This window comes from the organism of the source record quoted next, unplaced genomic scaffold, assembly GCF_019419815.1.
Source record: "Pyrus x bretschneideri cultivar Hongxiangsu unplaced genomic scaffold, Pyrus_bretschneideri_v1 Contig48, whole genome shotgun sequence".
NCBI lineage: Eukaryota > Viridiplantae > Streptophyta > Magnoliopsida > Rosales > Rosaceae > Pyrus > Pyrus x bretschneideri.
The window spans coordinates 845791-871550 of NW_025999785.1; the positions used below are offsets into that span (position 1 = coordinate 845791).

The 25760-nt window shown below is 38.0% G+C and overlaps 3 protein-coding genes, 1 non-coding gene and 1 pseudogene across 4 annotated transcripts; 3 read left to right on the forward strand and 2 right to left on the reverse strand.

Moving 5' to 3' along the window:
- The first annotated feature begins 955 nt into the window (after positions 1-955).
- Positions 956-6278, forward strand: LOC103968127 (protein PHR1-LIKE 1). Its single transcript, XM_009381468.3, has 8 exons — positions 956-1197; positions 2869-3665; positions 3972-4209; positions 4288-4364; positions 4463-4502; positions 4856-4913; positions 5374-5443; positions 5654-6278. The coding sequence occupies exons 2-8, from the start codon at positions 3075-3077 to the stop codon at positions 6026-6028; spliced, it is 1449 nt and encodes a 482-aa protein (XP_009379743.2). The 5' UTR covers positions 956-1197; positions 2869-3074; the 3' UTR covers positions 6029-6278.
- Positions 6279-11149: 4871 nt separating this feature from the next.
- On the forward strand, positions 11150-11812 carry LOC108865481. The gene is made up of 2 exons (XR_007252336.1): positions 11150-11238; positions 11518-11812. It is a non-coding gene; the product is annotated as an uncharacterized LOC108865481 (transcript).
- Positions 11813-11885: 73 nt separating this feature from the next.
- LOC103926521 lies at positions 11886-13635 on the reverse strand. The gene is made up of 4 exons (XM_009335316.3): positions 13477-13635; positions 13278-13381; positions 12148-13156; positions 11886-12033 (listed from the first exon to the last, which is right to left on the reverse strand). Exons 1-4 carry the CDS (start codon positions 13558-13560, stop codon positions 11968-11970), a joined length of 1263 nt encoding a protein of 420 aa, XP_009333591.2. The 5' UTR covers positions 13561-13635; the 3' UTR covers positions 11886-11967.
- Positions 13636-15502: 1867 nt separating this feature from the next.
- LOC103968128 lies at positions 15503-17706 on the forward strand (annotated as a pseudogene).
- A 310-nt stretch (positions 17707-18016) lies between these two features.
- LOC103968129 (ankyrin repeat domain-containing protein 13B-like) lies at positions 18017-21886 on the reverse strand. The gene is made up of 3 exons (XM_018642340.2): positions 21563-21886; positions 19106-21083; positions 18017-18722 (listed from the first exon to the last, which is right to left on the reverse strand). The coding sequence occupies exons 2-3, from the start codon at positions 20753-20755 to the stop codon at positions 18339-18341; spliced, it is 2034 nt and encodes a 677-aa protein (XP_018497856.2). The 5' UTR covers positions 20756-21083; positions 21563-21886; the 3' UTR covers positions 18017-18338.
- Positions 21887-25760: the final 3874 nt, after the last annotated feature.

Sequence of the window (25760 nt, forward strand, 5' to 3'; positions counted from 1 at the left end):
ATCTCGACAAAACTTCATATCAATGTTTGACTAGTTGTCTAGAAGATCATATTTGAATAAATTGGCTAAAACTTCAATTGTTATCACTTATTCAGCACTATTATTAAAAGAACTTTCTTTGTCAACCAAAGAGGATGAAATTTTTAACATACCCTCATTGCAATGAAGATTTTTTTCATAATTGCTCTCAAATTGAGAAATTTTCAGTGCATTCTGAACACAACAAAGTAGCGTACCACCTCGTGTTTCGGATACACTAAAAAATCTCTCTAATTCCAATTTAAACACAAACACGTACTCCTTAGGTTTTCTCTTTTCTACGTATACAAAACAAGGAATGAGTAAAAAGAGAAATTAGTTTCACAGTGAGTCACATGAACATGAAAAATGATCCATATTATGGGAAAAGAAAGCTCTATTCATTTGGTCAAAGAGCAATAAGAAGTTCACCATAACTATATAAATTTTATTCCTTTTTAACTATAAGCTAGAATTTTATTACAAAAAATTACAAATTATAATATTTTCTTTATGCACATCGTGTTTATAACAAAAACTAATTTCCAAATAAAAATGAAAATTTACGAAGGGAATTGTTATTGGCACTTCAAATTCCTTATTCTACACTCCAAACTTTCTATATTTAGAAGGAAAAATACACTTATGAGGAGTGTATAATGAAATTTTTGGAATGCCAATTACACTTCACATTTCAAATAGACCCAAGAATAAATGGGAACTAACGTCAAAGGACAACGAGGTACCACAGGGTCCCACCTTCCTTGCGTGCATCGTAGCCATGTAGATTGCCACCAACATATTCTTCTCCAAATCACAACAGTTGGTTAGCATCGAATTAATAAAAATTAACCAAAATCCAACGGCCAGAATCTAAGATCAATATCCACTGGTGGCAGCTTATCATTTTTTCCGAGTCAGCACATAAAGAAAGAGGAGAGACGAAACAAGACGATTCTTCTCCTCTCTTTCTTGTGAGGAGAGAGAGAAAGTTGTTCGTGTTGTGAGAGATTAAGTCAAGGAGAGAGAACACAGCCATCTCTGTGTCCACCAGATTCTCTCACAGAAGTGCTTTTTCCTTGTTCCTGCTTTTTTCTGCAGCAGAAGCCTGAAAGCTTTGAGCTTTTGATTCAAAGTTCCAGCCTTTGGGGTTCAGTTCTCAGTTTTTCTCATTCTTGCGTAAGATTGGTCAATCCCCACTTCGAAGTTCCTTTCTTTTTTGAAGAAACGCAATTAAATTTATCGTTGGTATTTTCTGTGTAGTTTGATATCTCCATTTCAGTGTTCATATTCTTTGAAATAATCTGAAATTAGTGTGCTTGTAATCTTCTTGTATTCTCTGCTGGGTTGTCATTAATTTTGATCACATAATTTAATAATTTAATTTGTGATTATTGTATGTGTTTATGATGCTAAGTGGGATTTTAGTGATTGGAATTTGGATTGGATGGTTGGAAATATCAAAAGCTTTCTGGAAAAGGTGATTTCAGCTTGCTTTTCAAACTCTCATGGTGAATCTTAGCTTTGCTTTTAATGGTTTGATATGTAATTAAATAGTAAATATGGGTCTTAAGTTGTTACAGATTCTCAACCTCTGCGGCTTTGACTTTTGTTATACCATTGTTGGCAAGCATCTATCCCCCATCAGTTTGCTACAAGAAATGACTCACTTATGGCGCCTGCATAAGGACGGTTATATTGGCTGGGAGGCGAATTAGCTTTGTCCTGCCTATAATTTTCAGTACACTTCTAATGTAAAACTTTTGCACCGGTGTCCACATTGTCTAGTTCATTTAGTTGCCCAGAATATTCACCGTCATGTACATAGAAATGAGTGTTGTTAATGTGCGTTCTTGTGCTGGAATTTGTGTTGTTAACGTGTTAACCCTCCATCAACAACAAAGCCTTATCCCACTTAGGGGAGTCGGCTTATCCCATCTGGTTACAAAGATGGGAAGCCATAAGTGAGGCATGTCTTGTGGGGTTGGTTTTTCCACTAAGTGGGGTTGGCGTTTTCAAAAAGCTGAGGGGTTGGCTTTTCCACTAAGTGGGGTCGGCGTTTTCAAAAAGCTGAAATTAACTTTTCCAGAAAGCCTTATCCCACAACAACAACCAGATGGGAAGCCTTATCCCATCTGGTTAACAAGATGTACTAATATTCCTAGTATCCTAACACTAGTACTTCAATTAAGGCCTTCTCCTTTCAAGAACTTCGGGTTTTTTGTTCGACAAATTTTCTTTATAACAAGCAGCTTTTGTGATGACTACAAATTTCCTGAAGTCGTCCAAATCTGTATTTTGGTGGATCTTGTTTAGGTGAAAACAAATGTTAGGCTTATCTGATTAATTGAAGACAAAAAAAGAGTGGTTCATACTTAATAGATAAGAAAAGAGAACCAACGTAGGAGCTTTCAGAATGGTTAATGACAATCTATATGTATTCTGGATGCCCCATGATTGTGCACTTAATTCCTTGTTGATGATTATCTTTGACGCTTTGTTGCAAGTTCCTACTTTTTCCTTTCTTCGGATTTTACTTATAATTTCAGTTGGGAATGCTGCTTCACTTTGCTCTGGATTAAACCCTGAAATTCTGAGATGTGCATCATTTTTTCTTCCACTGTTTAATGGTTTTGTCTTTTGTATGAAAATTCCTTGAATGATAAGCTGACCATTTTAGCTTTATAAATGGAAGCATGGATAAAAACTAGATATTTTTACATTATTGCCAGTGGTTAATAGTTATGCGGTTTACTTTTGGTCCTGAAGTTTACTGTTTACGCAAGATAGGTTGTCAGATACGCTGTGGACTTTAACCGGATTCTTTCTTTTTGTCATTTATTTGTACAGATACCAGCAGTAAGGTTCATCGAGTGATGGCGAATGTGAACATTAAGCTGAATGGGCTCAAAGTTCTCCTTATGTGCACATGATGTTCCTAAATGTTGGCAATGAAGAATAAAGTTGAGGGAGTGCCTAAGAAGACACTCGTTGGCACACTTAATATAATGAACATGCACCCTGCTCTATTTACTTAATGATCAGATGCGAACCAGATGAGTGAATTTGGGGCTTCCAAAGCTACGTCTTCATCATTTCCGCGTCTCCATACCCATCTTGTCGACAAGTGTTCCAATTTGCCGGATTCTTTTCAGGTTTCTTCACAAAGGGAGAAGACTATATACTCTATGTTACCGCAGGCTTCTTCCCCTGGGAACTTATTTTCATCATCTTCTAGGCCCAATGACATTCATATTTCTTCAGTTCCCTCTTGTGAACGGCGTCCCCAAAACTCTCCATTCATTTTTAAATCACAAGTTGATGAAAACACTGAAAAGTCATTGTCACTGCCCTGTTCTTCTAATTCTCCCCTGTCAGAAGTGCAACCTACAACGTTGATTGGTTACCCTGAAGAACACAGAGATATTTCTTGGTGCCCAGATTCACTTCAGGAATTTCTTCACTTCTCTGAAAATGTCCCTGACCAGAATGGCCTGGTGGATAGTAGTGCCGGTGTCATAACATCAGAGGAACATGCTGGAAAGACCAATTGGTCTGATTGGGATCCCTTAATTTCGTTTGATGACACTCTGGTCCCAAATTGGGAGCTTCCCGTTGATGTTGATGCAATTGATCCTAAACCAAAGGTGTGTTTTTTATACTTATGAAGTTGCTGTTGGATCATTACAATTACTTTTCCAATAGAGCCAATTTTGATAATTTCATGGCTCTTCAATTCTTTAGTGAAGAATATGTGGTATTATGTTCTGTTTCTCGAGATTGCTTTGAGAGCTTTTTTACTCCAGTCAACATTTTTTGTGACATTAATAAGACATGTATTAGTTATTTTTGTTTGGCTCGTCTTTATGGGATTTCAACAAATTTAACCTTCTGGTTGAACTTTACTTCCAAGTCTTTTACTCTAAGAGTACTTTTGACTTTTTATGACGCAGGAGTTGTCAAAACCATATTCTGATATCCGAGTGCAGCAGCCCCCGGTTCAACAACATCAGCTCCAGGTTCAACAACATCGACCCCAGGTTCATCAGCATCAGCCATTACAATCTCTAGAATTTCGTTCTAGTCCTGAACCGTTGTCCAGCGCACCTCCAACCAAAGCCAGAATGCGTTGGACGCAAGAACTTCATGAAGCCTTTGTGGAAGCGGTCGACCATCTTGGTGGTAGTGAACGTGGGTAACACATGCTTTCGTGTTTTTCTCTGGTCATAATGCTATCTCTTGACATTGACTAATAACTTTGACAAACAGGAGCTACCCCTAAGGGTATCTTAAACCTCATGAAAGTTGAAGGATTGACAATCTATCATGTAAAAAGCCATTTGCAGGTATGTGAATATATTTCTGTCCTCAATTAGTTCCTTATAACAAGCTGTGGTTAGTTTTATTCGTTTTGATGGACCTTTTTTATTTTTTCTAATTTCAGAAATATAGAACAGCAAGATACAAACCGGAGTCATCAGAAGGTAACGATTACCTCCATTGTTCTTTTGCTCTGATAATTCTCTCGAAAACATCTTTGAGACGTTTGGTTTGCCAAATTTTATATATAAATTTTTTTTATTGCTGCTACATGTTTTAACGTTTTTTCAAACTCTTAGAATTGTTAAACTGCTTTCGAACATACATTTCTCTTTCCCCTCAAATCCTATGTCTGTGTTATAGTATGAAATATACATCTTATTTCCTTATAATTCTCTCGTCGGAAAAAAGAAATTCACTATTTGTATTACGTATTTAGACATCCATTCGTAAAAGAATCTAGCATTTGAATTATGAGTGAACGATTCTATTTTATTTTATTTTATTTTTGTGCCAGGATCATGCGAGAAAGTTTCAACTCCAATTGAAGAAACCAATCCCCTAGACATGAAAGGGTATGTGCTTTTCCTTCACCCAAAATATTGAAGAATATGCATCTCGCTCTTTTATTTTCTTTCTCTTTATCTTCTCTAGTTTGACATGCTATGTTATCAGTTTTCATGTATTTTCTTCATCCGAGGAAAAGTTTCATTTATTAAGCAATTGAACTTGAATGTTAAATGGTTAAGAGACGATCTGTTTACTTGTAGGACCAAATTCTATCATATTTGAAAACTAGTAGTTTCCAACTTTCCATTCCGCTCTAGTTACTTGTTAGTTGTTACAGTTTGCCATTTTTCGTTAAATGGTCCTTAGAGGAACTTTCCAACTTTATTTTTTTCAAGAATTGCATTTTTAATCTCATTGTTGGAACTAAAATGGTTCGCACCTATCTATCTATCTATCTATCTATGGTCTACTTGTGAGCTGTTAAGTAGAAATCAAGCTAAAAGTTTTTATGTGTACTTCTTGCAGGAGCATGGGTATTACAGAAGCTTTGCGGTTGCAGGTGGAACTCCAGAAGCGGCTTCATGAACAACTTGAGGTATGCAGTTGGAAGACTTAGATTGTCTTTTGTAGTTTTTGTTTGGAATGTGCAACAACTATTTGCTTGTCGGTAACTGGGTAGGGTACTCAAGTGACTCTACCACTTTTGAGATGTGGACGCAGAAACATAGACGCATGGGGCGCGGGGGAGAAATGCGAGTTGATATTGGTTTTTCACATGTTCTGATGTTATGGTTAATGTTTGCAGAACCAAAGAAAGCTGCAGTTGCAAATTGAAGAACAAGGGAAGTGCCTTGAGAAGATGTTTGAGCAACAGAGAAAATTTGAGGACAACAGGGTCAAGTCTGGATCATCCACCGTGGATGACCACTCTACTCCGCTATCAAACATCGCATGTTCTTCCCGTGGAGACGATAAACCAGAAACCTCCAAACATCACCCTGATAAAACAGCGATCAGCACACCCTTAGAAAATGGTTCACAAGATGCAAGTAGCAAGGCACAAGAACATGAATGTCCCGAGGATCCAGATGGTGTCGAGTCTGGTGCCCTGCGCACAAAACGAGCCAGGAATGGATCGAATAAACAGAATTCTCAGGAGTTGTCTCGACCGACCCAGTAAACTTGGATAAGGAGCATGTGTGAGTATATTATTGTAGGACAAACCAAGCTGATCGAAATCGGAGTCTGAAGGTCTCTTTATGCTGTTATGTAAACCTGGACAAACTTGTTTTGCTGTGTCCAAAAGTGAAGGCTCTAGTTTTGCAGCGTCCAAAAAGAATCATGAGTTTACTTTTTATGCTTATGACTCTTAGATTTAATATTGTTCAAACTTAATCATGTTTTTCTTTTCTTAACTATGATTATCGGCATCGTGTGTGTGCGGAGTAACGATCGCCTAGGCCCTTGAGTCTTGATGAAATTGTGTTCACTCACTAGTCAATCTTAATTTTACCATTTGATCTTAATGCAAATAGTTTAGACCAGTCTCTTTACTTATATGTCTCAGTAACATGAAATGTCACATATCACATAACCAAAGTAGTTCAAAAGAATAACCACATCAGAAGAATTAACGAATCTCTTTTTTTTTTTCGGACAAATTAACGAATCTCCTAACTTGGATGAAAAATAAAATAAAGTAAATACGTATAAACAGGGCATGCGATAAAGTGAGACACTAAAGACAGCATAATAATTGCCATTCACCACCATAAATAAGTTAGAGAAGTGTAGATTCTTGTCTCCAAATCAACTTCACCCAATTTTATGAGACATTTTTCAGTGCGTGGGAATACAATCTAGTATACTAAGTGTTATAATACAATTAGGAAACTTTTCCATCAAGTTTTCCATCAATTATATTATTGTACTTAATATACTGGTCCTGTATTCCCGACATGCTGAAAAATCTCTCCAATTTTAGGTAACCTTCATCCACTTGATTGCTTGGTCCAAGCCCGACTTTCAAAATTCCGAAAATATTAGTCAGCCTCACCCTAATCTTCATGCCAAAAGTATGTGATTATAAAATTTGATAATAAATTCAGTTATATAAACTCTCATGCAAAAAGTATATTTTGCTAGGGATGATGATCTTCTCCGGATTCTCTTTGGGTTCTCATTGTGAGGATCTTAGGGATCAATTCATCTTAGCCGTTCATTGCATATCGTGTAACCAGTTTTCGTTATGTACTAGTTGTGTTCAATTTTAAATAAAAATTCAAAATGATTTTTGAGCGTATGATGATTCATGAACGGATATGATGAGCTGATTCTTAGGATCCTCACAAAGAAGATCCGGATAGAATCATGTTCCTCTTGTTAGAACACAATTAGTATGACACATCACGAGACCTCAATTGAATTTATTATCAATTTGCATGAATTTAGAATTTAAATGCGTCTCATTTTTTCTTACTTCTGCGATGATTTATTAAAACTAAAACCTCTCAAGTAGTTTTTGTTTTCTTTGTTTTTCTTGAATCAAGATGAAAAAGTTGTAGTTCTATTATAAAACTAAATTATATGAGAAGTAGGTCAACCATTTATCATAAGTTCATGTCAGGTCCCTTCTACCATCAATGTATGATTTATTCTCAACACGGGTGCTCAAGTATAATGATTTTCAAGTCAACATGTTGGGTTTCACATGTAGGATAATCTGCTCTGAAACCATGGAAAAAAGTTGAGATTCCACTATCAAACCAATTGTCAATATGAAAAAGTTCAAGGTCTATATATGATTGAAAAACATTAAGATGTTGGAGGAAACTATTTAATTGATACCAAACGGGGGATTTCTGGGTCGACGTTATAGTAGAAAGCAAGGTGCGTATGTTGAAAAGTAGAGGTTGGTGGTCTGTGTATATGTCATTTTCACGGTAATTCTGAATGTTGATTTTGATGTCATGAATGCCCTCGTTGGAGGCCACTTCCAAACTAAAGGTGCAGTCAAGTTCTTGGATATGAAATCTCTTGTACACATTTTGAAAAAAGTTGGGGTTCCACTATAAAACTTGGCAATATGAGAAGTAACTCAACCTCTTATACAAACACACAATCCAAACACAGAAAATCTCCACATACCCTTCTCCCACTCCTCTTCCCCCTTCTCTCTCCTCCCTCCCTCTGCCCCCTTTCTCTCTCCTCTGCGATCCCGATCGGCCCAAATATTTGGAAACCCTAATTTCTGAACTTGCACATTGTTCGAAACCCTTTTCGCTCAAAAATTTTGATCACTCTATTTTATTATTCTGATTTTGCCTTTGTTATCCCGTCGTTGATCAAAAACTCGGCAATTGATTTTATTATGGAACCTCAACTTCCTTCACCCTTTAGACTACAAAGTAAGTAAAGAGATAAGAAGGGATAAATAAGAAAGGCACGGAAAATTATTACTTTTGCCAAACTTTATATATAAAAATGTATTTTTCCTTCATAATATAGAAAGTTTGGAGTGTAGAATGAGATTTTTGAAGTGCTAATAACAATTCCCTTTATTAAAACTAATTAGTAATATGTGATTTATTCGCAACACGGTTGCTCATGTATAACGACACAAACGGAGTGACATGGAGCACGTGTAGTCATTGGGCTTTACATGTGAAATAACCTGTTCTGAATCCATGAAAAAAGTTGAGGTTGCACTATAAAACCAATTGTCAATATGAAAGAGTTCAAGACCTATATATGATTGAAAAACATTAAGATAGTGGAGGAAACTATTTAATTGATACCAAACGGGGATTTGCGGGAAACAAGGTGTGTATGTTTAAAAGTAGAGGATGGTGGCTAGCGGATATATCATTTTCACGGTAATTCTAAATGTTGATTTTTATGCCATGAACGCTCTCGTCGGAGGCCACTTCCAAACTAAAGGTGTAGTCAAGTTCTTGGACATGAAATCTCCTGTAAACCCTTAGACTACGAAGTAAGTATAGAGAGAAGAAAGGATAATTAAGGAACACACTAAACATTATTGCTTTTGGGAGGATAGTTGAGTAACCTGAAGAGTGTTCTATCAGCCAACAAGGGGCTCAGAAATCATAAAAATCCACTGAAAACTCTAGGCAAATTATCTTTTACGCATCTAGGAAATGTTCATAATGAATAGACGAATAACTAATGAGAAAACTAGATTTTAATCCTTAAATAAAATAAATTTAAAAAAAATGTCTTATATAAGATTAAAAATTGATTTTAATTCCTAAATTCTATTTAATGTCAACATATGTATTCAATATCTCTCTTTTTATTTATAATTTTACGGTGTTCATAAATTAAATTTTATGAAAATATAATAATTTTTAATTCTCATTATAGTAAGTATCTTATATAAGAAAATATTTTTGTAGAGATTTTTTGGAACACTTATGTTTATGCATTTTTTTTATGTGCCTCTAATTTATTATAATATATTTAGGTAAGAACATTTCAGTATACTAGTTAGTATAATTTATTTAGGTACTGATATTTCGGTACACTAGTTTAGTATCATATATTTAGGTATGGAATTTTCGATACACTTATGTTTTTGCATATTTTCTTATATGTGCCACTTATTCACTGCAATATATTTAGGTAAGGACATTTTGGTACACTAATTTAGTAAAATATATTATAATACGTTTAGGTACACTAATTAGAGGAAGTGAAACAAAATTAATGAATTAAAATGTGTAAAGTAATTTTAAAGTTTAATGTAATGACATTAAATAAGATATCTATTAAATATTTAAAACAAAAATATAATATAAATTTGAATTAAGTACACATTAAAGGACTAAAATCAATATTCAATCTAACATCAAATTTTTATTAAATTTTAATCTTCTTCGAGAATTTAAGTTCAAAAACCCCATAACTAATATATACAAGGTCGAATTAGTTGGTAAACATTAGTTCATGGGAAGAGCTTTGTATCCCGAAATCATAAAACACAAAGTTTGATTACTCCATCCATAAATTTCTAATGTAGCTTTTGTCATGCACTTATAAGAAGTAAAAATAAACAAAAATAAAAAGAAAGTAGACCTTTTTTCTTTCCAAAATGTTAAAATAGAAAGTTTGGTTATTAATGATGTCAATTCACCCTGATGAGGGTTTCCACCTATTCCACTCTTCCCTAACAAACAAACTATTTAACTCATTAACGTCATTGATCTACTAAAAAATATTTGATTATTAATTTTTGTAAAAAAAAATTGATTAATTAATTTTTGTAAAAAAAAATTGATTAATTAATTTTTGTAAAAAAAAATTGATTAATTAATTAATTCCAATCCTTTTTTACATTTTATTTTGCTAGCCTTGATTACAAACAATATTAGTACTCTAAGTGACTAATTAATCATCTTCACTTGTCAATGAGAGATTTTAGGTTCGATTCTCGTAAAATGTGAGTTTGAACCACATTATTGCTAGCTTATTGTAAGGATAATTCCCCCCACTCTCTTAGTGCAGGAGTGACTAATTAAAAACACGGGGAGGATTTGAATATAGAACATAATAAAAAATTATTATACTTGATGTACCGATCTGTGTTCCAATATTTTTTTTTTGTTAGAATGAGTGGTAAAAGGAGGGAGGAAAAATCTCCTGCACACTTTAGTTTTGCACATAGGTTGTGCAACTTTTTCCCAAAGAGAGAGAGAGAGAGAGAGAGAGAGAGAAAAAGACAAATTGATAATTGAATGGCGTTGGCATGCTTTTAGTGAAAGTTTGAACTTCGACTTCGACCAAAAAACAAGTTCGTACTTCGAACTGTCAAAATTCCAGGGGGAAAGCGAAGTGTTTATACTCAGTTCCTCGAAAAAGTTTCGAGTGGGAACTTCCTCTGCAGCAAAAGAAGATGTTGTTTCAGGTGGGAGGCCAAGGATACCTCAAAACCTTTTCTCCCACTTATCATTTTTATTGTTTTTGTTGTTTTCTTTTTCTCATAATTTAATTGGATTGAATTATACTTATAGATGATGGAATGGTGGTACCAATCTGCTGACGAGAGAATGTCAGCTCCAACCATATACCCTCCACCTCCTCCATCTCCACCTCCACCTCCACCTCCACCTCCGCAGGTAAAGTGCGGAGTATTGTCAGATTTAATTGTGTTCTTAGACTTTAATGAGACTTCCAGTCGATCAAAGTCTTGGTATGCTGCTTAATTAATAAAGTCTAATCTATCATTATGAACAGGTTGCCAAAGAGGGGATTCCACTGCCACCTGATAGAGCTCTTTGCCCTCTCTGCTCACAAAAGCGTGCAAATCCATCGGTAATTACAGTTTCTGGGTTTGTCTTCTGCTATGCCTGCGTCTTCAAGTATGTTTCTCAGGTGAGGCCTCCAGGTGCTGTTAGCTTTATGAGTAGATAAACACACACACACACCCCTCATATCCGTTGGCAAGTCTGTGAGGAAGCCCTTTGTACGCCACTTCCCGTGGTTCTCACTTTAAAACCCACTGCTGAGCATATAGGGTGATCTCAGCGTCTTGCACTATCGAGTACATCAACATGTCTGCATATATCCCCAGCAGGGGAAGAAAAAACTGTATTGTGAATACATTAATCTTATGTAACTGATTGGTCTTTTTGTGTTTCTTTTTTGACACAGTATAAGCGATGCCCGATCACATTGATTCGTACTACTGTCGACCAGATAAGGAGGCTCTTTCACGACGTGTAGAAAACCCAGTTGGATACATCAAAGGAGAAATAATTCATTAGTTGAGATGCTGGGATGCTAGGGTAGCGATGACTGGCAAAACAAATAAATATTGTATCGTGGGGAAACCGTAGTAGTCTGGGAAATGAAAGGAAGAATGTTGTATCTTGATTATTTGTTGTATTACTGTATCCTACACCCTTTGCCAAGAAAGAAGAATTCCTCTTTTTTCGGTTTTTCGCCATTACCGAGTTAATTTCTGTCTGTTTATCAGTTGAAATTTGCAGTGTGTAATTCGTTAAACACTAAAGGTAAGATAATGCAAGAAAAATTTATGTGAAGAAAAATAGCAGAATTACATAAAATCTGGCAGACAACCTTCAAAATTACATGAATATATCACATTTCCAAAGCTCTCTCCAATTTTGCCTTAAATGGAGTGGACTTCCATTCCACTTTCTGATCCTGCACAATCAAACCGGATTTCATCAAGGTTCGAATCCCCTTCCCGTAATTTAGAATAGTTTAGAAAATTATCGATTGAATGAACGGAAATATCAGTTCGAACAAATCTCTTACCGGTCTGTTTTTCCCTGTTGATTTCGGCCTTCCTCTGCAAGAAGAGCCTGAGTCCGAATCCATGGCCTGTCCGGTACGACTCCAGTAGCTCCCAACAGTACCAATGATCGGCATTTCCTCGGGACTCGGGCTTGGTGACCCTTTTTTTGGAGTAGAAGAAGCCGACAACTGCTTAAGCTCTTCAGTTGTCCAAGCTCCCAGAATTGGCCTATTTTCACGGCTTCCGGGTGAATTAAACTTGTTCCCCACAGAATTCTTACTACTTGCATTTGACTCTGGTGTGGTCTCAGACTCAACCAGCCAGCTCGAAAGGCTCGTGTCTACGCAAGAAGATGACTTTGTCCTCGGCCTTTCGCAGAGTTTTGATTGCTTCAAAGAAGGCTCCGGACTAAAGTGTAATTTCAAATCCGGCTCCTCCACTTCCGTGTGTATGTTCTCCTTCTCTTGGTGCTGCCGCTGCTTTGAAGCTTCTGTTGGAGTTGACTTTCCATTGACCTCCTCCTTCCATTGAGCAAGATTTTCAATGGGGTTCGATACTGCCTGAAAGTGAGAACTCTGTCTCCCGTAATCTCTTCTGCCATTTTGCTGCTTTGGCATTGGACTATTCACCTCCTTCTCATCTGTTCCAGCATCATCACAAACTTGTTGTTTTCGAGAATCAATCGATAGCGAAAATAAGGACTCGGAAGAATCTTCCTCAACAAAGGTTTGCTTACTGCTCTCAAACTCATCAGCATTAGCACAATCATCATCTTCATCCTCACTGTTTTCGCAATTTTTGTATCGATGATTCAATGGATGAGTTGATGGTGATACCATACTTGATACAACCGAATTCGGTTTGATCCCTTTTCGCGCTTCCTCTTCATTCTCCTTCGCATCACAAATTTCCACCAATACATTGGAGACTTCTTCCTTGGTGGGAGTTTCTTCATCATTTGCCTCGACATTCAAATCAAATGTGACTTTCTTTTTGTCACCATTCTTTGATTGTTCTTCAATCTCCTCTCTAAATACACATTAATGAACAACATAAATTATAAACAAAATAAAACCGTAAATCCAATGGAGAAGATTCTCTGGAAAACCAAACAAAATCAAGATCCAAGCTTTGACAATGGATTTCTTACACTGATACTTTGCTGGGTTTAATGGCTTCTATAAATTCTTCTAGCTTTGTGGGTTCAGCTTCAGCAGGTTGGATTTGAACAGCTTGTTCAGCAACTTCAATGCTCTGTGGAAAATTAATCTCAGATGGGTAAAGATCTAAAGTAACAAAATGGAAATGGCAGTAAAAATCACAGGAAAGAAGAAACTTTGTGGGCTTACTTGGTGTTTAAAGGGGTTTACAGTGACTGATTTTTTGAGCTTTCGGCGCTTACAAGTAGAGAAGCACTTTGGAAAGCACCCCATGAATGATTGTCGACTTTTACAGCTGACTTCTTTCGGATGCCTTTTTCTTCGGAAAGAGAGAGAGAGAGAGAGAGAGAGGACTGAGGATGCAACGGTCAAGAGCGTTTGAAGACGAAGAATCCGAAAGCTTGAAAATATGACCGTTGAGATTTTGTCTTTGGGCTTCTTTCTTAAGGAAAGTTGGTTTGGGTGGGCTGGGAAGGAGAGAGAGAATTTACTAAAATGACCGTGACCCGGCCCAAGACATTGGTAAATCGAAAAGTATTGTAGCTATCTAGAGTTAAGTATACTTAGGATTAGTAATTAGGCTATGCTATATAATGGACATCCATAATAATTCGATATAAAATCCGTCGTTTATGAAAATTGAATTTAAATTTTATTTATTTACAAATAGAGATGAATACGGTCAAATCGTAATGCTAACTAGACTTGGACCATTTAAAAAAAAGTAGATTTGAAAATTGGTTTGGATGGTGACAATAAGTTAATTATTTATTGTAGGTGGCTCTCTAACACATTGATGGATAGGAATATTGTCCTTATACCATGGCGTGGGTTCAAACCTCATCGGTTCTTAAATCTAACAAATCTATCATTTGTCAGGAAAAAAAAAAAACTATTTATTATTTTTTAACATAAAAAGCAAAGATTGAGGTCCAATCACTATTAAATCCTCTCCAAAAATAGGAACAAAACATAGATAATTTCCTGGTTAAAAATTTTGAGAGAAATCGTGCCATCAGATTGTAAGCAAAAGTGGGCTAAAATGCCTTGTGCTTTTTCGGATCCCATTAAGGAATAGCCCTACCTTTCGAATATGAAAAATCTAACCTTTTTTTTTTTTAGTACATCGATATTTTTACACTAAGAAGAAGGGAAGTTTGGTTAAGTCACACAATGGGTAACCTAATTTGGTATCGAATTCGCCATCCACGAGATTCGAACCAAAGACCTCTCACTTCCAAGTGAAGAGGAATACCAACAGACCGTAATATTGAATGACAAGTCTAACTTTCTTTTTAAATCGAACAATTATCTTAGTGGACCCAAATAAGACATCAAAATTGAACCTTACAAAGCATTACCAAACAAAATCACAAAATAAAGTTTAAAAACATGTATCGCTGTGACAAGTGACAAGTGACAAGGAAATGAGAGTAGAAATATCCCTAACATAACACCGTGACCAATAAAATTCTTATTTTCCGAAAACAGATATTCACAAAATGTTGTTGTCTTAAATCTTTCTCTCCAATAATTTCATGAAATGATCCCTTCACAACAAACGCACTCAACTCTATGATTAATTCGTTGAATAAATTGAAACCCGTCTAGCATTTCTTAATCTATTTCTTTAATCTACATTTAGCACACAACGACATGTATTGTCTTTCACAAATGAAATTAAATTCTAACAAATAAATAATAAAATACAAGAGAAAAGGACGTAAAAGAATTTTCAGCTATATATTATCAACTAGAAGGTGATAATTATGTGCATAGATAACTTAAAAGCTTTGTCACTACTTACATACGGTTAATTTAGTGATATTTTTCTATATTATAGATCTGGAAAAGATGTAAAATACGCCAATTAAGACTATAAGAAATTAAGTTATTCTCTAAAGAGATGTCATATATGATGTGATAGCTGAGCTATTTGACTCATTGTTTTCTAACTTTTTTTTTTTGGAGCAAACAAAAATGGAGTCAAATGTTTTTAATTCAACTTTTTAATGCATAAGTCTCATGGACAACCGATAGGATGAAAACTTACATCAATTTTAGTTATTTTTAATAGTAGTCTAAGCATTGGGCCTGATATTATGGTTTTCAATTTAAAGATGTGGTTACAGGCACAAACTGCAGTTCGAAAAGGCAAATCAGAACAGCAAAAAAGGTTGATTCGCCGAGAAGTGAAGAAATGATCAATGACGAGATGGTCTCCTTACTTTATTCAGCTTGGAGTGCTTTACTAAGTGAATCAGATTCCGAAGAAAGTGACATCTTGCAGAGATTTGGAGTAAACAGAACCGGCGTGCCAAATGCTCCTCACTTGGAAAACTGCAAGTTGAAAACACAAGAAAACGAGCGCCTTGATAAGCATGCGGAGAACGAGAAATATCCTCCTTGGACGAGTTGGAAGGGATTGTTGGACAGGTACCCTGCAGCTGCAACTAATGAGCAGTCGAGATACTTTAGGCATCAAGATATATCCGAAGGTGGTTACGCTCCCTGTGTACGCAATGTTGCATACGTACATATATGCATTTAATCGTTTGTTAGTTCGTGAGGTAAGAAGATATTGTGTTTTGCAATTGTTCACTGATAAGCAAGCTTCGGCAGATTACAGGGTCCGATGAAGAAAACTATCCCTTGACGCGGACAGTGCAACGAGACATATGGATGCATCAGCATCCTTTGAACTGCAGCGATCCTAGCGTAAAATTTCTTGTTGCTGACTGGGAAAGATTACCAGGATTTGGCATTGGAGCGCAGATCACGGGAATGTGTGGGCTCTTAGCCGTTGCAATCAACGAAAGCAGGGTCCTCGTAACCAACTACTACAATCGAGCTGACCATGATGGTTGTAAAGGTGAATATCACGACATCTCATCTCAATGTTGTTGACCATTTTCATACTTTATAACTTTGTATACAGGAGTTCGAAACATGAAAGTAGACTTTTGTTCTTAGAACCAAGTGTGGATGATAAGTTCCATGTGTTACAGGTTCGTCCGCTCCAGTTGGTCTTGCTACTTCTTTCCAGAAACATCTCTACAACGTCGAAATTGTGCTTTTGAGCTTATGGGAAGTGAAGAAGCCTGGAAAAAAGGCACCGTTACAACGAAAGAAAGTTATAATACAAAGCAAATATGGTATGGACCTACACCCAAGTAATTATTTGCATCTCTAGCCATTCGTTCAGTTCTTCTGCTAGTAACTAGCAGCATATGTTTTTCTGTTCTTCTCATGTCGCTTGTTAAATATTTAATGCAGAACATGGGGCGATCCGTGGAGTCATTTGCAACCAACGACAGAAATAAATGGGAGTTTGGTTGCTTATCATCGGAAAATGAATCTGAGATGGTGGAGAGCACAGGTAGTCTATATAGATCTTCTGTAAATGTATTAATATAGTTGCTTCCAACTTCTACGCTATATTCGTGAAAGAAAAGAAAGTTTGATCGTAAATTGTTAACGTTATGCCAGGCAGTACGATCCTTGATGAGATTTCAAACCGAGTACACATGCAGCTTATTGAACGTTGCACGCCATACTGCATTTGGAAAGGAAGCTGCCCATATGGTCGTCAGAAGTTTTGACGGAAAATGGCCTGTGGTTTGTTACTTTTATCCCTTTTGCAACTCAACGGCTTCTGATTATGCAAATCGAATCTTCTCAAACGATAATGCTTTATAACGTGTTTTGTTGCAGGATGTTACAATCCACAAAAGGTCTGATATCGAAGAATTTGTTTGGCCGAGTCACAAGCCGCGGATGCCTAGGTCGCTACTCAGCATGCACGTAAGAATGGGAGACAAAGCGTGCGAAATGACGGTAGTGGAATTTGAATAGTACATGGTTCTTGCTGGCCGCATAAGAAAGCGCTTCCCGCAGCTTAAGAGCGATTGGCTCTCCACTGAAATGCAGGTTTAGTTTTCTGGCATTAACATCATATCTCCGAATAGATTCAGAAGCGAAGGATCGTGTTTAAACCTAACGTTAGCAATCTTCCAGGAAATCATCGACAAATCGCAAAGTTACAGTCACTGGGAGTTTTACTACACAAACGTGACACGTCAAGTTGGGAACTCCTCGATGGCCGCTAACGAAACGAGTCTTGGAAGGGAGACGAGCACGAATTATCCAATTGTTAACTTCTTGATGGCAAGTGAAGCTGACTTTTTCATTGGAGCATTGGGTTCAAGTTGGTGCTACCTTATAGACGGAATGAGAAACACCGGAGGGAAAGTTATGGCCGGATATTTGAGCGTCAAGGACCGATTCTGGTAGAAAATTCGTGTAAACTACCAGCAATGCAAATAGATGTGTAAATCATTAGCTCAACAATTGTGTTGTCTGTATATCAAAATGTATTGAACAGTATGCATCACTAATTCTATCTGTTAGCTTGTAAGTCCTGTAAAAATATCAACTTCTAACATGCAACGTTGTTCGTTTGTGTTTGTACCAGGGAACAATGTACCATGTGAAAAGGTGTGCATATACAGACACATACCGAAGAAAAGACCGCCTCAAAAACCACCAGCCACCAATAGCCGGCGGCCCCTCCTATGACTAGACCCCCCTCTCCGGTCTTATCAATTCGTGTATCTTCCGAAGAGATGTATATACTTTCATACATAATTTAGCACAAACCATACAGAACTGAAACAGATGATGGTCTTGGCCACAATGACAAGCACAAGAAAATACCAACCACAGAAAGAAAAAAAAACTTGAAAATCAATAAAAAAACAACTTAGATACAAAGATTGATGTGAACTCGAAATTAGAACAAGAGATACCATCAGAAAAAGGAAAGCCGGTTCCTCTCTGATTTCACAGCACATAGCAATACAACGATTGAAGAAGATACATGTATTCTTCTTCTAAATCAACAATTAAGAGCCTAAAACGTATCAGGTAAGACTTTCGGGATAGAATCCAAAGTGAAGAATAAAAGTCAGGAGCACACAAGAATGGGCTTTACCTCATTTTTATCCCACGAAATCCCTCTTAGAGGTAGAGTAGCAGTAATTTATGCAAAACTATTCTTCAACATTCTCGCTTGCCTGATGTCCTGCATCACCGGGCTTGGCTGTTGCATGTTTCCTGTGTTTCTTGCTCTTGGCCTTCTTGGCTTTCATGCGGCGTTTTTTCTCATTGGCATCAACCCAGGTATAGTCCGATGGTACGAGGAAAGGGTCAATCTCATCCTTATAACGGTGGCTATCACTGTCACTTGATTGCCCACCACGACTTCCTCTCACCCACGACATCCATGACGAGGATCCTTCTGAGTCCTTTGACTTTGAATCCTGAAAATGTGCAGGACTGGAGAGAGGGGTTGAGAACTCCTCCACTGGCTGAAGCTCCTCAAATTTGGTAAATGTTACAAGAACTCGTATTGTTGGGACAATCGGAATAGCAACCTGTGGTAGGGAATGCAACATTACAAAGGGTAAACCTCAAAAGTACAGGATGTCAATCTTTTAGATAAAACTGAACGGTGAGAACCAAAAACACACACATGCAAATTTTGAAAAAACAAGATTCTAAAAAGAACCCTCCCCAATCACGGAGAGATTTCACCCAGAATATATTAAATTACCAAATATCAAGAATATTATTTGGCAGAAATTCAAGGATTTGAGGCAAATTAAGTTGAATTTTGTTTATGAAATATATATTTCAATCAGGTGACATAATATAGTAACTGGATAGCCTGACCAAATCAACATCAAAATTGCATAAACAACCAAACAGTGGAAAACATATTGAAAAATAGTCGATCAAGGTAGAACTTTCGTATTACCTTGACAGGAAAAGTGCCAGGGGGCAATTTAGTTGTCAAAAGCTCCCTGAGTCTCCTTATAGCCTTGACCTTGTTTGCTAAGATGTCTAGTAAAGGAAGAAGCTCATCTGTTTTCAACGGGAAATCTGGCGTCAACCACAAGACAGGTCTCAAACCTTTTTTGTACTCACTCTCATGCTTAGAATCAGTCAACCCTTTCTTCTTTTTCTTCTTACTGCTTTTATCTTTTCCCTTTTTCGCATCTGCAATATCGTCTTTAGTAAATTCAGATGATGGTTTTTGATGATCAAGTGATTTCTGGTTCCCACCTTCTGGGGCCAACTTTGAGAACTTCTTCAAAAGCTTTGGATCTTCGGAATCATCGTTTCCCTTTGAATTTTTCTTGTTCCAACCAAACCAACCCTTCTTCTCCTTAACAACACCGTTGGATTCAAAGTTCTCATACGAGCCTACTGAACCTTTTTCATGACAGTCAGAGTCTCCATTGTCGTCTTCCTCACAAGCACCATCTGAGTTCCCCACACGAAATGCAGAATCCAACTGCCTTTTTTCTTCAGCAGTCAATACATCGTCATATTCATCATTATCACCACCATTTGCCACCTTTTCTTCATCGCCCACTGCAAAGAGTTCCTCGTCAGTCATAGCACCTGGAACCCGCCTTGACTTCACACTCACCATCACGTGAAGCATATCATAAACTTTGGCTTTCCAATTTCCAACCATCTCAGTCCTCTCCTGTCGCCTCCAATTCAAATGGGGGATAAGCTCAGCCTGAGTAACATCAATGCCTGGCCTAAACATATTCGTTTGTGACATTAAGGCCACTTCATGGGCAACTTCAGCTTCGGTTGGTTGAGCACCAGCTCCTTCCAAAGCATTTGTGATTTCTTTCTCCTTATGTGCAAGAACAATCAAAGAACCAGGTGCCAAATTCACATTACCATCCTCTGAAGAGTAGCCCTCTCCAAGAAACAGAAATGTTTGATCAGACCTTTGAATGCGAAACCCATCAAAACCAGCAAGGGTCATGTCAGCTCGGAGATTAGAACCACGCTTCCAAATTCGGTAAGTATCTGATGGAGCAATTCGACCAATAAACGGGATGACTGAGCTCTCAAAATGAAAAGTCATCTCCATATAAAAATCACGAATCCGGGATGTAGAGGCAACAATACGGGGAAGTCTACGACACCATTTGGCCCACGCAAGAGGCTGGTAGTGCCGTGCAATAATCATAGCAATTGCTTCCTCTCTAGTGCAGACAGCTTCTTGGAGAGCACTCCAACCATTCTCATTTTGAAGACTCCAATCAGCACCAGCCGCCATCAAAATCTCCGCAGAGCTTGGGTCCCGGAGACGTACAGCTAGATGAAGCGGAGTCTCACGACCAGGAACATCTCGGCGATCAATGACAGCAGATACAGCATCAGCTCGGAGCTCAGCCTCAAGAGATTCATCTTCGGTGCTTACTTCACTGGCCTTGGCAAGCCGAGGGAGGGTAGAAATAATACGCTTGAGAGTGGCGTAGTCACGGCATGCAACCGCCAAATGAGCTGGACTGTGGGAATATTTGGAAATATCTTCCACTGATTCTACAGATTTAACTGTTCTCTCATTTCCTAAGCTATTGCTGCTTTCACTCTTCATTTTCAGAACTCAAATTCAAAATAATTGTGCTCAAATCTTCAAGTTCACCATCCCAAGAACAACAAACCAGACCTAGGGTTTCACGCCAACAAAATCTACCAAATTAGGATTTTTGTTTTACCGGTGTTTTAACTCCATGAATTCCGATTCCCGAAACTTCAATAAGAATCCAGTCTGAATAGTCCGTTCCAAATCAAATCAGACTATGTTTTTCACTCACCATTGCTAAAGCTTTAAGCATTTTCGCAGCTCAATCTCCGAATCCAAGCTACACCAGTTGATCTTGAGCTACATCATAGCACATAAAAGCTGCCAGAAAGCCTCAAATCTGTATAACAAACAAAAGATTAAACTTTTTAGCTCAAACCATCACAGAATAACAAGCAAGCCTTTGTACAAATGAAGCAAAAATTTATCATCTATGCCCCAATAACCGAAATTCAAAATCACAACTTTCGGATAGCTAACTTAATTGTACCTACGTTCTCACAAATACCAACCTAAAAAAGACCCAAAATTTCAATTCCATTTGTTTCATTTTCTTTCACTCCCTCAACTTTCCGAGCAACCAAACAGAAAGTAACTTTCTTTCTCCTTTCCCTCTCTAAAAGATAGAGCAAGCAGCCTCAAATCTGTAAACCCAAATTCAAAATCACAACTTTCAGATACCTAACTTAATTATCCACATTTTCCAGCATACCCATCTCTCCCATTTTCTTTCACTCCCCTCAACTTTCCCACCAACCAAACAGAAAACAACTCTCTCTCTCTCTCTCTAAAAACAGAAATAAGAAAGGAAGAAAATACCTGAGGGAAAACACAAGAAATCGATTGGGTTTCCAAGCCAAGCAAAGCTCTTTCTCCTTGCCCTTTGCTAAGCTCTTTCTTCACCCTTTGTGGGCTCCAAAATTGAGCTGCAGAAGGAGAGAGAGATGAAGGAGAGAGGAAAGAAAAGAGATGGAGTGTTAATCGGACGGCTGGTATGGGATTTCAGATGTGGGATCTAACAGTCAGGATCATATTATTATCCCTTCTTGTTCTGGGTTCACGGTGTATTATTAGCTTTGAAAGTTCAACTCGGTGCAGAGAGGATGTGACCCGACTCGGTCCCTGACTCAGTCCCCCACCTCAGATCTCTGTCTCTCTCTGTATTTCCAGGTTGAGTCCCTTCACTTTTGCTTTCTCTCTCTGTCACAGTTTTTGCCTCCCTTTTTGCAGTAAATCACTTTCCTTGCCATTCTTGGTGAATATTCTTCTTTATGGTAAAGGGTAAATTAATTATTACGATTTTACCAGTTATTATATATGGTTAGGTAAGTTTAAGGTAACACTTTTAAGTCGGGTGTGCTATCCAACACCCCTTGTTAATTTATGTCTTTTGAATTTCTTTAATTCAGTCGATTCGACGGTTGTAAATTAAGAGAGTGTGTTGAAAGTAAAAAGGGATGTGTTATCATTGTGAGCTTGTTTGGAAGTGTTTTTTAAATGACAAAAGCGATTTTTTTTTAAACGATATTATCTACACTAAGAGGATGAATGAGTGGGGTAAGACTCACAATGGGCAAGTAATAACATGGTTCAAATTAGGGGTGGGCAAACAGGTATAGGAACCAAGGTTCGGAGCAGGTACGGGCCGGTTCCTAATTTTTAAAAAGAAAAACGGGGCGGGGCGGGGCGGGGCTTTGGAATTTTAGGGGCGGGCCAGGTCCCAAAGTATAAAAAAATGGGTACCCGGACCGACCCGTTTGTAACATCCCAATTTTAAAACATTACTGTCTCCAAGGCCACTTTTCCTCCCCGTTACAATTCTCACTCTCGAGAGTCGAGAACACTATCTCCTTGTCTCCCTTTCTCATATCTCGAGAACACACAACACACACACCAATCTCTCGAACCTTCTCCCTTATTCCTCTCCTTGTTCTTCTCCCCCCACCTCTGCAATTCTCATTCTCGGAGCACAGACACACCACACCTACACCCCACCGCGACCTCCACCACAGTGGCGCACACTCCGGCAAGCACCATCACCACCTGTGGACTGTTCTTCCTCCCTTTCTCACCTCCCGTCGAGCACCATCAGGCAAGGGGAGGCCTTGTTTAGGTCGTACGAGGCGGATGACCCATCAAACCCGAGCGGGTTTTGGGATCCAGAGAAAAGGGATTGCTCATTGTGATGGTTCTGAGCGTGGATTGCAGAAAGAGGCGCATATCTTGGCAACTGCGACGACAGAGCCTCGGCTGCAGCTACGACGACGGAGCCTCAATCATTGTTGTCCTTCGATTAGCAGACTTAATTGCATCCACTCCCACAAAGCAGTGGATGCCAGTCATGGTTGGATTGTGGGTCGGATTCTGCCTATTCTCAGTTTATAAAATATATATATATATATAATAAAAAAAATTAAAAAAAAAAGAGTTGGACCCGTGGGGCGGGGTGGGGCGGGGCGGGTCCAGTAAATAACGGGCCGAGAAAAGCCCGATTTCAAAATTCAAAATCCTTCTACCTGGACCGACCCGCCCCGTTACATTTTAAAACAGGTATGATCCGGTTCCTTCAAAAATGGGCCCGGCCCGGCCCGGGCCCAGCCCTAGTTCAAATTCGCCATTGGTGAGAATCAAACCTAAAACCTCTCACTTACAAGTGAAGAGAAATACCACTAAAATGTAGTACTAAGTGGCGACTAAAATCATTTTTTGTGAAAATATTTTAAAACCAATCCTTAATTAAAATGTAAGTGAATTTTGAATCACTTAAAAACTTCGTGCAATAAGCAATCAGTTGATGCTTCTTGTAAGAAACACATCCTATTCCTACTATATATATATATATAATTCTTGTATTGTAATATGAGATAAGGTACAATGTTTTTATGTGGTTTGTTTTGGTACTATAAAATGATGGATGGTTTAGATTATAACCCAAGGATTGTCAAGATAAAGAAAAAATAATTTAGACATATCAACCACAACCAATTATCTTATATTTTAGATCAAATCACGTAATCAACACATTAAGGATACATAAGGTATCCCCACATATTCATAGCAGACTAATCCTCGTTACAATGCAACTCCAATACCACATATGTACAACCTCAGATTCTACAATACCCCAAAGCATATTTGGTGGTCTCAGAGATTGAGTTCGTAGGAGTTCAAACTCAAGCTGGAGTTTCCAAACCTTTGCTCACTTTTCTTGGGTTTGCAATCAACACATTGAATAGTTGTGATTATTTGTTTTCTAAGGAAATTAATGAGTCCTATTTTATTTATTACAAGTGATATTTCTATCACAAAAATTAAAAAAAAAAGTTATTTTATTTTATTTATAAGCAGTATTTTTACTGTAAGATAGACTAAGCAGTATTTTTAATGCAAGTAGCCCTTTACCATAGTGATGGCAAAATGTTGAGCCATTACATGACGGCGTGGATTCAAACTCCATCACTGACTAATCTAACAATGACAAAAAAAAAAAAAAAAAAAAAATCAAGAACAACCTACCACTTACTTAATGAGTGGTTTTGGCTGCAAAAATTAATAAAACAAGAACAAATTAATAGGCCAAGAAATAAGGGACTTCTTGTATTATCTTCCACACGCATGTACACTAGAATGTATGAAGATTTTTTAAAATTTTGGAAGATTTTATATAATTCTATACTCAGTTAAGTTTTTGGGTCTTAAAAGGACCACCGACAGTTTGCTATGTTATAGTTGCCATCTTAGTTATTTTCATGAGATTGCATCGCCAACTTAATTAGGAATTTAGGAGGATAATTGTCACATCCCAGCCTGGGTTTCCATCAAATCTCAAGTTCGACTCCACTGTAACATGATATTGTCTGTTTTGGGCCCGACGACACCATCATGGTTTTGTTTCTGGGAACTCACACGAGAATTTCCCATTGGGCCACCCATCATAGAATTGCTCTTGTGTGCTACTCGCTTAACTTTAGAGTTCCTACGGAACCCGAAGCCAGTAAGCTCTCAAAATGTCTCGTGCTAGGTAGAGATGAGAATATACATATAGGGCTTACATGATCCATTCCCCTAGGCGATGTGAGATGTTACAATCCACCCCTCTTAGGGGCTCGACGTCCTCCTCGGCACACTTCCGACCAGGGATTGACTATGATACCAAATGACCATTGACAATTTGCTATATTATAGTTGCCATCTTAGTTATTTTCATGAGATTGCATCGCCAACTTATTTTAATTAGGAATTTAGGAGGATAATTGTCACATCCTAGTCCGGGTCCCCATCACATCTCAGGCTCAATTCCACTGTAAAACGATATTGTCCGTTTTGGGCCCCGACGGCGCTCTCATGGTTTTGTTTCTAGGAACTCACACGAAAACTTCCCATTTGGCCACCCATCATGAGATTGCTCTTGTGCGCTACTCGCTTAACTTTGGAGTTCCTACGGAACTCGAAGCCAGTGAGCTCCCAAAAGGCCTCGTGCTATGTAGAGATGAGAATATACATATAAGGCTTACATGATCCATTCCCCTAGGCGATGTGAGATGTTACAATCCACCCCTCTTAGGAGCCCGACGTCCTCATCGGCACACTTCCGGCCAGGGATTGGTTCTGATACCAAATTGTCACATCCCGGCCCCCACCACATCCCAGGTTCGACTCCACGATATTGTCCGTTTTGGACCTCGACCATGCCCTCACGGTTTTGTTTCTTGCTTTTGGGAACTCACACGAGAACTTCCCACTGGATCACCCATCATGGAATTGCTCTCGCGCGCTACTCACTTAACTTTGGAGTTAGTGAGCTCTCAAAATGCCTCGTGCTAGGTAGAGATGAAAATATACATGTAAAGCTTACATGATCTATTCTCCTAGACGATGTGTGATGTTACAATAATGAGGAGCCAATCCATTCCTCACGTGAAATCTGATTGGCTGGCTACTTTAAAAACGGTATCCCAATGCTTTTCATTGGCAACCAATAAGTAATTTTGAGTTAGTTTGGTTATAAAATAATTTT